General features: G+C 38.2%; 1 protein-coding gene across 1 annotated transcript; it reads right to left on the bottom strand.

Moving 5' to 3' along the window:
• Nucleotides 1-6697: 6697 nt before the first annotated feature.
• Nucleotides 6698-12450, bottom strand: LOC143851907 (uncharacterized). The gene is made up of 8 exons (XM_077361436.1): nucleotides 12052-12450; nucleotides 10080-10818; nucleotides 8479-9070; nucleotides 8263-8363; nucleotides 7648-7737; nucleotides 7442-7560; nucleotides 7145-7328; nucleotides 6698-7061 (listed from the first exon to the last, which is right to left on the bottom strand). Exons 2-7 carry the CDS (start codon nucleotides 10713-10715, stop codon nucleotides 7184-7186), a joined length of 1683 nt encoding a protein of 560 aa, XP_077217551.1. The 5' UTR covers nucleotides 10716-10818; nucleotides 12052-12450; the 3' UTR covers nucleotides 6698-7061; nucleotides 7145-7183.
• Nucleotides 12451-14244: the final 1794 nt, after the last annotated feature.

The following is a 14244-nucleotide window of genomic DNA, read 5'->3' as shown; positions in this document are numbered from 1 at the left end:
AACCTCTTACAAGTCATCTACGTGGTAAATCTTAAGAGTATTTACTATAATCTGAATTGGCCCCTCAACTTTACGAAATAATTTCTGCCTATTCGTTTCAGATTATGACAACTGATTGCCAGCCCTAAACCTATTATTGGACTCAAATTTAAATGTAATTTTGAGTCCAATAGTAGGTTTTTGACTTACAATTGATTGTCATAATATGAAACGAACAGGACCTTAGTATCTGCTTCAATCCATCCATAGGCTTCTCAAGGAGACATGAAAAAAAAAAAGTGTTCTTGGCTTTTTTATAGACCTAGAGGTGGAGTCATGTACACCTCTTCTAGTAGTTCTCTATGGTGAAAGGATCTTCTTATGTATAGCTAGACAGAATGTAGCTTACACGAAGTTCTGAAACCATATCGAAGGTTGCTTCAAAATCTGTTGCATGTATTATTCTAACCTTTTGCTATAGTCTCCATGGGTTCCAACTTTCAAATGAACTTGGTCATCCCCACATGCAAACCACATCTTGGTTTCTTTTAGCTAACTAGGGTCAAAATGAGATTCTTTTTTTATGCACTGGCTTCATAAGAGAGTCGATGGATAAGAAGCTCGACAAGGTTTACAGAGTAAATATTGAGAATTGAAATTAACTCTTGTAAACCTAGAGATCTCTAATCTTTCTAAATACGATCAAACATGCTGTACAGCAAGCATCAAAATGAGATGCAAGAAACACAAATACACAAAAAAACACAAGACTTACGTGGTTTGACAATGTGCCTACGTCCACTGGAGAGGAGAGTTTTTACTACCTCAATTAGGATTAGAAAACACTCTTTTTCTCTCAGCCAAGAATTTGCGCCAAAAGAAAATCACCTGTCATTTTAATGCCATTCTAATATGTGGCTTATATATTAATGCCACACATTTATTGAATTTGCCCCAAAAGCTCGACCCGTGTGTGTCATGCACATTAGTTCACCAGGGTGCTAAGTCACTGCCAGAATACAAGACATTTGCACAACAAACTTAAATATAGTGACTGACACATCATTAGAACCCAAAATTCCTTGGAATGATAGTCTACTTTCTGTGATGGTAGTAGTTCTAAAAGCATGGAGACAAGGCATGAATTTGACAATAAGTTAAAGTGATCAGTTCTCTTGACTAACTGAACTGGAAGCTATGGTTGCATGAAAGGTCAATTAACTCTTGGGGGGGGGGGGGGGGGGGGGGGGGGGGGGGGGGCGGAGTGCATTAAACAAGATCCCTTCAACTTTGAACATATGATTGCATAGCTTTTCTTGAGTGGGAAAGAATCTACTGCATGCCAACATGATGAAAAGAATGCTCTCATGAAGCCAATGTGCCTGGACCCTTGGCACTATTCCTGGGAGGAAATACTTGCACCTTTTTAGGCATTGGATGCACCATTAGTGTAGGCTTCAAGGTTGTTGGATCAAGTTTTGTTTTTCACACAGTTGCCCTAGAATGTCAACATTATAGCTAAGGCTAATCTTCCCACAAATTATCATAGATGGTTCCATGTCCATAAGAGCCAGAAGTAGAGACTTGTTTGGAAAAATAAGAACATCTTAAGAAATTGGATGTTATGATTGCATGATTGGAGGGATTTTTAGGCCATATAAGATCCAAAGAAAGAGCTGTCAAATAAACAATTTAGATCAATGACAAAAGCACAGCTGGGTCCATTTGATTGGTGATCCAAACCGTTCATTTGTTGGGCCATGCAATGCATCGGCTATATATTGAAAATCTCCTGCATCAAACAATCTTAACCCTTTGTTTTTGCAGAGATTTTTTCTTTTTTCTTGTGATTTGTACGTTGTATAGCCCCACAAATTGAAGTGTTAGGATTGTCCAATTGGGAGGATTGTTGGGATATGGCTAACTAGGTAACAACTAAATGAATGGTTTGGATCATGAACAAGCCCTCATTTTATGCCATGTTTGTTATGGATTATGAGAACCGGTTCTGAGTCCAAAACTGATTATTTGATTCAAAATTACCTTTGATTTTTTAATCCAATAATCAGTCTTGGACTCACAATCGATTCTCATAATCCAAAACAAACAGGGTCTAAGCTATAGAAATCATCTACCAAATTTGTAAGTAGGGTAAGTAGAAATGATGATTGAAAGGCTACATTCCAAAAAGTGTGCAAACTTCGGGCTTGAGCCTCTAAGCTCATTGGTAAAAGGCTTTGTTCCTCAAGGAAGAGGTGCTTACCTCATTGGGCAATTGGGGGTTGGGGAAAGGACTAAAGATACTTTGTATCCTACTCACGAGTCTCTGAGTGCTCAGGCACTCAAGACTTGGTAAGGGCAACACAGAAGTGCTAAAAGGGGCCCCTACCCTTTCTCTATAGTGATAGAAATCTAGGGTTTTATCAGACTAGTGCCCCCGTACTGATTATTGGACTCAAAATTCAATGTAATTTTGAGTCCAATAATCGGTTTGGTACTCACAATCGGTTATCAGAATATGTAGGGTATAGATCTTATAAGCAAGCTACCCAATCCTAGGGTTTATTCAAGATACAGTTATCCAAGCAGGGCGGCCAATCCTAGGAAAACTTTATCCAAGGATTTCTATCTCCGGGGATAAGAACCACTTTTTTAGGCCATGTATGGCAGCCAGGAATTTCTTTTTCAATGATAAATGGTGTCTCCAAGTGGTGAGAGAGGCGTAGGGCAAGTGGGAGCAAGGTTTTAAATTTCGACGGAAATCCGAAATTTCAGGTTTCGGTCGTGATCGAAACCAAAATTGGGTAAACCCGAAACGTTCGAAATTTCGACCGGTACAAAATTTAAGGGATATCACCAAAAAATCAGGATTTTTCATTATTTAATATTTTCCCGAAATCATATAAGGGATAAAATATTACTTTATCCGAAATTTCGGTTTCAGTGAGGACCGAAATTTGAAATCATGGGTGAGAGAAGGAGAGAGATTTGAGTTGGCAGGATTGAGATGACGGTGAGAAGTGGCTAAAACCACCAACTGGAGACACTAGTTTATCATGAAAAAAAAATCATGGTTGCCAAACGTGTCCTAGTTTCTAGTTTTGTTTCTTTCTCTCCTAGTAAAACTTATTCCATGTTCACTATGGCAATGTGTTATCAACCATGAAAAATTATTCCAAAGAATATTCGTGGCCCAACTATATGAGGGACTGAGAAGGAATGAGAAGGGGAGAATTGAGCAGGACGGGAATAAAGATAGCATCAAAGTTCCTAAAAACTAATGAAAATGAAAAGGCTATTTAGCATTGGTTGATCGTTTTCTTGATTTTTAGGAGCTTTTCATGCTCCCATCACTCCCAGTCTCCCATTACCCTCTCAATTCTCTCTATCTCCCCTCCATCTCTCACAACTGACCCCACAAATATTCCATGGAATATTTTTTCCTGGGGGCCAAAAAATGTCCTACACCTTCCCAAGGTCTCAATTGTTATTTCAGTAGGCTCCACCGTAAAGATGGGTAAGGGTGTCAATTTTGGCTCGGGCTCGGAAGCTCACTCGAGCTCGGCTCGAATCCTTAACGAGCCGAGCCGAGCCGGCTCGCCAGGCTCGTTAAGCTTAACAAGCCGAGCCCGATTTAGGCCAGGCTCGGCTCGTTAAGGCCCGTTAAGAATTTAATATATTTAAATATATATATTATATATTAATATATACACTAAAAGGGTTGTCAAGGGAGTGAAAGGGGGAGGCAAAATATGTCACTTCATTTTAGGAACCCCATTTGTTACTTGGACCACCCCCCATAGTGTAAAAAAAGTAGTAAAATTACACTATATAGGGCTGTCCAGGGAAGATGAGGAGTGTGAACTTAATATAACCCAAGCTCGGTAAGGCTCGCGAGCCTGGCCGAGCCTGACCGAGCCGAGCCCGAGCCTGGTTCGAGACCGAGTCGAGCCCAAGCCGAGCTTTTGAGCTTAACGAGCCGAGCCGAGCCTGGCCAAGCTCGGCTCGGCTCGTTTACACCCCTAAAGATGGGCAATAGCCAAAAAAAAAAATTCACCCATAAAAAATCATAGTTGTCCAATCTGAATCACCAAAATCTTTACATGGAGCCATATCTTAAATCACCAAAATTATAACAAAGTTCCCTTCTTAACTACTACAGCCTTCATTGAGCTTGAAGAAACTGGTTTTGCTAGTACCATTTACTCATTGCATATAATCTTTACAGGGAGCCATATCTTAAATCACCAAAATTATAACAAAGTCCCTTTCTTAACTACTACAGCCCTCATTATTGAGCTTTAAGCAACTGGTTTTGCTAGTACCATTTACCAAGTGCATATGGATGGTGCCCACAACCATAGTTTGAAATTTCGGTTTCGGCATAAGTTTCCGACCCTGCTGAAGCTGAAATTTCACCCAAAATCCCGAAATTTCAGACAGAATTCGGTAAAGATACTCGAAATGTCGATTTTTTGTGTCAAAATTTCAGCTGAAATTTGAGAAAGGAATAAAAAATTAATATTTTTTTTTCAGATTTCGCCGAAATTGACAAAATTTCCGAAATTTCGACCAAAATTATGAACGTTTCGCCAATTTCAAAATCCAAAATTTCATATTTCGGACGAAATTTAAAGCCACGCCCACAAGTATTAGGCATTTCCGCTCAACCAGTTTTGTAATGGAAGTTTCTTAAGACCCTCATGAGTATTTATTTATTTATTTGATTAGTACAAAAGAGTATATGGCGTGCAACTTTAGTAATGTACGGAGGCGGGACAAGGATGTAGTAAATATGACTGGACATGAGGTACCTAAAAGTGATATCTTTCACTATCTTGGTTCAATTCTACATAAGGAAGGAGAGATTGAAGAGGGTGTAAACCATAGAATAGGAGTAGGTTGGTTGAAGTGAAAGCTTGCTTCAGGAGTTCTGCGCGACCGTAAAATCCCTAGCAAGTTGAAGGAAAAGTTTTATAAGATAGCTGTGAGGGCAACCATGCTGTACGGCTCAGAATATTTGGCCACCAAGAAGCAACATGTGCATAAGATGAGTGTATCGGAGATGCAAATGCTTAGATGGATGTACGGCCACACAAGGTTAGATAGAATTAAAAATGAAGACATTCGTAAAAAGGTGGAGGTGGCACCAATTGAAGAGAAGATGAGAGAACATCGCTTAAGATGGTTTGGACATATCCAATCCAACGTAGGCCTTTGGATGCTCCAGTGAGAAGAGGCAACTCATGCCAAATTGATGGAGTAAAAAGAGGTAGGAGCAAACGAAAAACATCATGGGTAGAAACAGTGAGGATAGACATGATAGCTATGAACATAACAAAGAACATGACCTTGGATAAGATATAATGGAAAAAAATGGCCCACGTGGAAGAACCCAACTAGAGCCAGGATTAGAGCCGTATAGATTCCTTTCACCTTCTTCGTTATATATTTCTAAAGGATTCATTTAGCCGACCCCCAACTAGTTTGAGACAAAGGCTGAGTTGAGTTGAGAATTTGACAGAACAAAGCCCCTCAAGGTAACAGTAAGAACTGACTATTTCATTGAATTTAGAGCCACCAAGCAATGACTCAACATATTACCCAAAGGATAAGCCTGCGGCATGTAATTTTTAACCAATCTACCATCTACCATTCGAAGAGTGCTTTGGATTGGCCTTAAGTTTTGATATCAATGACAATGCCACCTGAAATTCGACAACTGGGTTTCCGTGGATTGCAAGCACAATTAGTTTCTTTAAACTCTTCAAGGCAGGTCGATTTGGACTTGGCCCGCCATAGATCAAGGGACTGGATCTTTGTAAGATTAGGATAAAACCTAACAATTCAATCTCACTATTTCACTTTCAAGATTCACAGGAAGTGGGAGTACAGTATTATTCAATTTCATGCAGTAATAAGTTCCAATCAAGTGCAGCAGTTCTTAGTTTAGGATTTGTTTGCAGGCATCCTCAATATGGATTATTTTTTTTGAAAATTAATCCTCAATATGGGTTATTTGGCCTTATAATTTAATGATTTAAGGTATAGGAGGCTTTTAGGACATGGGTTTCAAACATCACAATTCAAATTTCTACAGTGCAACATACTACTACCCTTCTATGGAGTCTTAATCAAAACCAAGCAGGTTCATCCTTGGAACTATTCTGAAATTGACTGAAATATATTACAATGACATTTTACAAGATGATTTTGAATGAAATTTCAATATTCTGAATAGACTCAACAGATTTTGGTTGATTTACCATAACAACTATTGTCATGGTTTTGAGAGTTCACTGTAAGACCAACTGCTCCCTTGAGCTCTAGAATTTTATCAAAGCTCTAAAAACATTTAAAAGTAAAAATAAAAATGAGTAAAGACGAGTTTTATATGGTCTCAGCATGTAGGTGCAAGTATTTTAAAAAAAATACGGTATGGCCCACATGGTTTAATGATCTAAACCATTCATTTGTTGTGCTTCAACTTAGGCAATCTCCTGAAAATCACACAGCCCCATCTACTCTCCCACTTTTTACTGAATTGACAATTCCATTAAACAACCACCACCAGTTGTGATATCCAATTATAGAAGTTGAAAACAAAAACAATGTGTGACAAAGCCCAAAAACATCAAGCAAATTGATCTAAAAGGGGCATTTGAACAGTTATGTCAGGCCAGTACAAACTTCTTAGGATCAAATATTGCACATGAAATACCATTCTAAAAAGAAAATATTGCACATGAAATGTGAAATTTTTGCACATGATATTAAATAGAACTTTATTCAATACAGCTCCGTTTCTTTCTACGTAAAATAGGCATGAAACAGATTTTATGCACCTTTTCAATGTAGAAATAGGGGTGAAATTTGTTTTAAGCACATTTTATGTCGAAGGAAACAAATCCTACTGCTCTTTGATAGCTTGCAAGATATCTTTCCATGGCCTACAAGTAAATCTTGACTCGATTACGGTTAAAGGGGCAGCAACAGAAAGAATGCTTGATCATTTTTAATGGAGTGGGGAACTTTTGATAGAGTGGCTGCACCTTACATTGAAATTCTTAAGTGTAAATCACCTACAAGGCAAAAAATAAAAAAAATAAAAAAATTCTTCTCATTTAATCTTAATTACAAGCTAGAAATATATTAGCAGGATTACCCGCATATGGAAGGCAGGAAGGTAAGATTGAATGAGACATCAGCAGGTTGTTACTGGTTGCGTCATTTCGTGAATTGCTCGGTAGCATTGAAGACTGCACAATGGAAGTTTTGATTTGGAATCCCGGTACTTGTAAGGATTTGTACAAGACGGACCCGCACATTTCTCCCTAGGTGGTGGGTAACTGGTCAAGACAAAAAAAAAAACCGAAAAATCATCAAATGAAAAGTGAATTTGCAAAATGCAAGTATAAACTAATAGCAAAGCACTTACGCTTGAAAAAAAAGAGTATCTGACCTGCATTGTTTAGAGCTGAATATGCTTGGGAGTTCGGGAAATGTAACAATAGTGCCAGTGGGGCCCATGACCCATCTGATTGTGGTCGATGCATTCGCCATAGCATTGGCAGCCTTCTCCTGCATAAGAAAGAGGAGTTCCAAAATTAAGTGAATGTTAACAAATCAATCAAGAGAACCAAACAAACCATGGTGCAGTTTAAGTACCTGTGCTAATTCATCCCGCCGCTTGCGCAACTTTTCTTCTCGCTTATTCCCACTAGCATCTACCCCCCGTATTTTCCTGATTGCCTCAGCCTGTAAGATAAGTTCAAATAAGTTTGTTTCCCCATTTTTTTTCTTTTAAAAAAACATTTGCTAGGCTCTGTTTCTTTCGAAGTAAAACGGGCTTAAAACAAATGATAGGCTGAAGGGTGCCCTTGCAAAAAACCAGTAACAGGGGCGTCCTCATTGGTCCATAGCAAGAAAATGTATTTATGGTTACAGCTGTCAACGTCATTTCCCTGTTTTTTTTTTTGCCCTAATAAATACATTTTCTTGCTATGGACCAATGAGAGCGCCCTTGTAACTGGTTTTTGCAAGGGCACCCTTCAGTCCATCATTGCTCTTATACTTAAAATGAGCATAAAATATGTCTTACGTCCATTTTTACGTCGAAGGAGATGGAGCGTAAAGGACAAATTGATTGAAAACTTGCACACTCCCAGGCTATCATATGATGTAGTTATATGGGGACTACTGGTCCCTCTGTTATGTAACTTTCGTATGAATATAAATATATCTTTGTCGCTTTTCAAAAAAAATAAAAAAAATTGCACAAACCTCAGATTCCCTAGCTGCCTTCTCTACTTGCATTCTACGTCTTTGAGCAGCCTCAGCTTTCTTCAGCTGCTGCTCCACTTCAGAAAGCTTCTCCTTTTGCTCTGCCAACAAAATGATCACAAAAAGTTTAAGCATATACATTGAGGAAGAATTTTAGTGGTGCCCCACAGATAACAAATATTTTTAACTAAAATGATAAAACATTAAAGTACTTACTTCTTGGGGGGGCAGGAGGTAGCCCATTTGGGAACTCGATTAGACTTGCATTGGTTCCAGCAGATCCATCTTTGCCCGATTGGAGGGCTCGCTGACGCGTTGTGAGAGAGAGTTCCTTTTTACCATCGGCCAAAGAGTCAAGAGATTCCTTTCTCTGTTTCTTTCTCTTAGACTCGGGCCCACCATCTAGGCCCGGTTCGTCTTCTTTGATATAATTGTCGTCTTCAGATTCCCTCTCCAACCTCAATTTCTTCTTTCCCACGAAAGATCGAGATGAACCATATTCTTCATCATATTCACCACCATCTACCCTACTTCTAGAAGTTTTTGAAGCCTTGACTCTCTCGAGATATCGGATCTCATCATCTGCATCATCAACATCATCAGATACCCTATCTAGGACACGCCTCTTAGGAACCCTCCTGCTCTTACGAACTGGCTCAGAAGGTATGCTATTAGACTCGTCTGTTTGCTTCAAAGATAAATCCTCCTTTCGCATGAGAGTGAAACTCCGTCCACTGAAATCCTTCCATGGGATTCCTTGCAAGCCATTTGCTTGACCAGGCGGAGAGTGACCATCATCCGAATTGTCCTGAAACAAAGAATGTATAGAAATTTATTTAACCATGAGATGCATGCATTTTTATCATAGTCACAAATATCTCCAAACTTTTTCAATATATCTTGATATAATCACCAGATTTTGATTTTGATTTTGATTTTTTTTTTTTTTTTTGGGAATGGCTATCACAAGATTTTGATAATACAACAAAATCCCGAAATAATTCTGAGATTTTTAAAAGTATTGTGATATTTCATTTTTATCATTTATCATGAAAAACGTCGCGATAATATCACGATATTTTTTATTTCACAATTCTTCATAAATTATATATTTTTAAATATTATTTTCCCGTTTTTTCCTGACAAAATATGAAAGTAGCGAAAAAAATTAAAATCTCCCGAGAAATTTCCGAGGCAAATATTTTTGAGTGATATTGATAAGCATCCATGAATCACAACGAACATCAAAGTTTAAAGCTATGATACCAGGTTCATCAGAACGCTTGGTTCCAGTTCGGGTTTGCAGTTTGCAACTTCCAAGTAAACCCAATTCTGATGCAGGAAATCTTATAAAGACAAGCCACGAAACTAAAGAAGAAACTAATATGGGACTTAGGATGGCAAAATTCAGGATTAGGAATCCGAAAGAAAGTAACCACGGTCAAAAGAAAGGAGTAATTATAGAAATAGCAGGCCTAAAATTATAGCTGCAAACAAGAATGATGAAGGTTGGAAGTTATGAACCAGATTGTGCATGCTGGTTTGCAATGAGACATGACATTGAACGAAACAGATATCATAGGTTTAAAGACAACAGAATAATGCCTTTAATCACAACAATTGTTTACTGAGGGAATGAGTACCGACATAATCATTGATAATTATTCTATTATTTAAATGACTAAAACTATAAGATTTTTTTTTTTTTGACAACACAAAACTATAAGATTTTAAAGCATAATTTTAATGTGACTAGCTAATTTCTCATGGGATGCTAATAATTTAACAGAATTTAACAAAGTAAAATGGCAAAGCACCTGCAGAATTAGTTTCTGGCGCATCCGAGGGGCATCCGTAGAGCGTGTTGGCTTCGTGGAAGAACCACTGTTGGCACCATCTGATGTAGGCTTAGCATGTATTGTACGTGTGACACCCCCAACCTTGAGCTTCACTTTTCTTAGCTTATTCTCATGTGATGAAGCTTCCCCCCTATTCCCTGATCCATTTGATATTGTTCCTGACTGCCGTAAACCAAGGCTATCACCATTTCTTCCATGGTCGATATAGCTATCCGGGACTCTGGATTGCAATTCAACCTTGTTGGTGCTTTTCCAATTAGCTGGGGCAAGGACACCTTCACTGAACCGTTTCGACGATCCACCTCCAGAACTACCATTGCTATAGAACCCATCAAATTCTCCATCCTTCCTCATTTTTTTGTGGAGAGTGTCACCTTCTGCCCGGTTAGAAGATGAAACCCTTGAACTGGGGTTGCTGAGATTCAAATTTTTCCTCTGATAATTGATATCATAATCTCCATTTTCATCACTCGAGACCTTTCCCGCATTATCTGAAGGCGGCGTGGAGTACAGAGCCCGCCTGGATGTTTTACTCCTCGGCTTCTTCGTCACAGTACTTACACCACCGAACCCAATGCCTCCAAAACTTTCCATAAGAGGAGAACAAACTTACACCAGGGACTTAACAATTCTTCTTCACTAAAATTTAGGAAGAGCCTGGAAAGATGTCGATCGTAGAAATTCTTCTTCACCAACTCTATTCCACCAAAACAAAAGGAGAGAAATAAGAACTCCTAAAAGAAACAATGCAGGCAGTAAATAAAAAAAACTCATAAGTTATAGGGAACCACCATAGATCTGAATTCATGAGAGCAGGAAAATTGCTTCAATGCAGGAACAAAGAAGAAAACAAAACTCCAACAAGATCAAGCAGCGCAAGTAAAACTAAGAAAACCAAGCCACACAAGAATCAGGCAACCACAATTAAACAACAAGAAAAATGAAAACAAGAAATGAAATATAAAGGAAAATAGAACTAAACAAATCAATAACACCAGATGAAAAACCCAAAAAAATCATGAAACCTAAATGAATAAAAAGCCAGAGGAAATAATGAAACTCAAAGAAAAAATAGGACTAGATCGAGAAATCCACTTCAGAAACTAACCCAGATGAAGAAAGCAAAGAAATAGAGAAACCAAGATGAAAAGGCCCAAACAAATCCCCCAAATAAAGAAATAAATAACCCACATGAAATGAATCACTCTCAACCAGCCCATCAACCACAGAGACAAACAAGAACACAAGAAACACATAAGAAATAGAAAACCCAATCATCCTAAATCAACCTATTGACAAAAAAAAAAGTTAAGTAACAAAACACCCAGATGAAAAAAAAACAAATGGAATCAAGAAACCCACATATTAAAAAAGAAAACCCTAACCCTAAATCAACCCATTGACAAAAAAATGTGAAGTAACAAAATACCCAGGTGAAAACACAGAAGAAATCAATAAACCCACATATAAGAAAACCCTCACAAAACACCCAGATGAAAACCCAATCATCCTTCATCAACCCATTGACAAAACACCCAGATGAAAACAGCTAAGTTATCAAGAAATCCAAATGTGTATATATATCAAAAAAATAAAATAAAACCCTAACCCTAAACCAACCCATTGACAAAAAAAAAGTGAAGTAACAAAACACCCAGATGAAAACACAAAAGAAATCAAGAAACCCATATAAGAAAACCCTAACAAAACACCCAGATGAAAAAACCCAAGGAACCCACATGTAAAAAAAACCCTTATCAATCAAGAAACCCAAATGTAAAAAAAAAAAACCCTTATCAATCAACCCATGAAACAAAACGAGAGCAAATCAAAAAACCCAGATGGGAAAAAACGCAATTCTAAATCTACCCATCAGTAAAACATGGCAGAGGAAGAAAGAAAAAACGAGAGAGAGAAAAAAAGGCATTACCTTTGATTTAGAAACCCTAGGTCGCAGAGAAGGGAAAAAAGGAATGAGAGAGGGAGATAGAAAGGTAAAGATAAGGGGGGGTGAGTTTTTATTTCTGAGAGGAAGTTTCTTCTCTTTTTTTCTCCTGGCAAGGGGGAGGCAAAAGCGAAAGAAGAGGGAAATTAGGGTTAGGGTTAGGGTTAGGGTTAAGGTTAAAGGTTGGGTTGTTTGGCCTCTGATATTGTAGTATCGAGATAGACGGGGTTGGGTCATGATGATGGTAAAAAGAAGCCTCCTTATCTTCGCCATCTTTCTTATTCCAAAACCCCCGCTCTGTTTTTCTAGTAGAATTGTATGTCTACGTGATAACCCAAAACTCTCTCTCTCTCTCTCTTCTTCTTTTTTTTTTTTTTTTAATATCTCTCTCTCTCTCCTCCCCCACAAAAACAAACCAGTTGGGAGATTTGGGTGTGCGCAGGTTAAGATCATGTGCATTCCAAGTGTAATTTAGAAAATGTGGTCGCTTTCTCAATTTATAATGGGATATGATATCGGAGAAACTCTGTTTTGATAATTGCACTAACTTATCTTGTCTTTTATTATCTAAAGAGTTGTAAAATGTTATTACAGTCCCAGAAAGTTATCACAAGCCAATTGAAAAGAAAAGATAAGTTTGTGCAATTATTAACACATGGTTGTGCTGATATCATTTCTCTCTAGAAAATGTGGTCTCTCTTTCTCTCGGGTCATCTCATCCCCTCGTCCATTGTCATTTTAGTACGATTGTTCTTCTATTTGAGACTTGTTTGAGGGTTAATTTTAAGCTTTTCATCCTCACCAGCTAGGGACATGGCCCCAAGAAAGTGGTGAAACTTTGAGAGATAATGTTAAATACCATGTTTTGATAATTGCACTTACTCATCTTGTCTTTTATTGTTAAAAGATGATATTGACGGAATTTTATAGGTGTAAGCCTTTATAGTCCCGTATTTTTCAAAAAGTATCGTACGGACCACATCATAGGATGATCCAAACCGTCCATGTCATCGAACAGAATGTAATTAGGTTGTTCCCCAAAAATTATTTCCATAGGATGATCCTACCCCTCCGATCTATAAGGTTTCCATAATATACAATTCCTCCATAGATCATAAGGCTGGGATCATCCTATAGAAATGACCTTTTATGCACAACCTATTTACGTTATGGCCCTAACTTATAGATCAGATCCACCGGACGAGAAACTCAATTCCGCACTCCTGCTAAGTTGCCGGACTTATCTACCAAGGGATTCGTGGAATTTCAACTTGATAGATACGAAGACTAATTGCTCTTTCATGTTGCCGCCCAAATTCAAAGGAAGCTCGGCTTTCATTGACCTCCCATTAGCCGTCGAGGGATTGGAATACCTACCTTCCATGGCGAGCGGACCGGAAGGGCGTTTACTGGTGTAGATGATCCTCTAACTCTCTCTTAGGTAGGACGGTTTGGATCATCCTTTAGTATGGTCCGTACAGTACTTATTGAAAAATAAGAGATCGTAAGGGCTTACATGGGAGTGAGAAATCGACCCTCTAATATCTTATATCGACAGCCATATCTCTCTCTCTCTTTCTCTCTCTAAGCACTTCCTACATGGGAGTCGATTTATCACTCCCCCAAGTTTTTGTAGCCTTTTATCTTATGCCCCCGATGTCTATTCAGCAAGGGACCTTCACCATGTGGGTTCCTCCTGATTTTTGCAAAGATTAACAGTCTTGATTGCACATACATGTCCCTATGTAGAACCCAAACATTGCATGTTGGCATTGACTCTCAACCTTGCCTTCTCCTTTAGGCGCTTATTTGAATTGCAAGAAAAATATTTATCGGAATTTTTTTTCCCTGGGAAAATTTCTTGGTTTCCACTAGAGGAGGAAGTGATATGGGTATGGCTTACTTGGAGGGATATCATTATAAATTGAAGCTCTCTCTCTCTCTCTCTCTCTCTCTCTCTCTCTCTCTCTCTCTATATATATATATATATATATATTGAATTGCGGTGGTTTGAGTAACTTTTTTTCACATGTAATCAAACAATGGAAAAGTAATAAATTCTAAAAACATTTTTATTGGAAATTAATATAAATGAAGGGACTGATCTCTGGCTTACTTGAACCCAAATTGGTGCAACTCGAACCAGAAATTGGTCGAACCCAAATTGGTGCGGCTCAA

This window comes from Tasmannia lanceolata, unplaced genomic scaffold, assembly GCF_043159265.1.
Source record: "Tasmannia lanceolata isolate RefF3 unplaced genomic scaffold, GAP_Taslan_0.1 ptg000002l, whole genome shotgun sequence".
In the NCBI taxonomy this organism is placed as follows: domain Eukaryota; kingdom Viridiplantae; phylum Streptophyta; class Magnoliopsida; order Canellales; family Winteraceae; genus Tasmannia; species Tasmannia lanceolata.
Note: the sequence above shows the minus strand (reverse complement) of the source record. Positions and strands in the feature narration are given on the sequence as shown.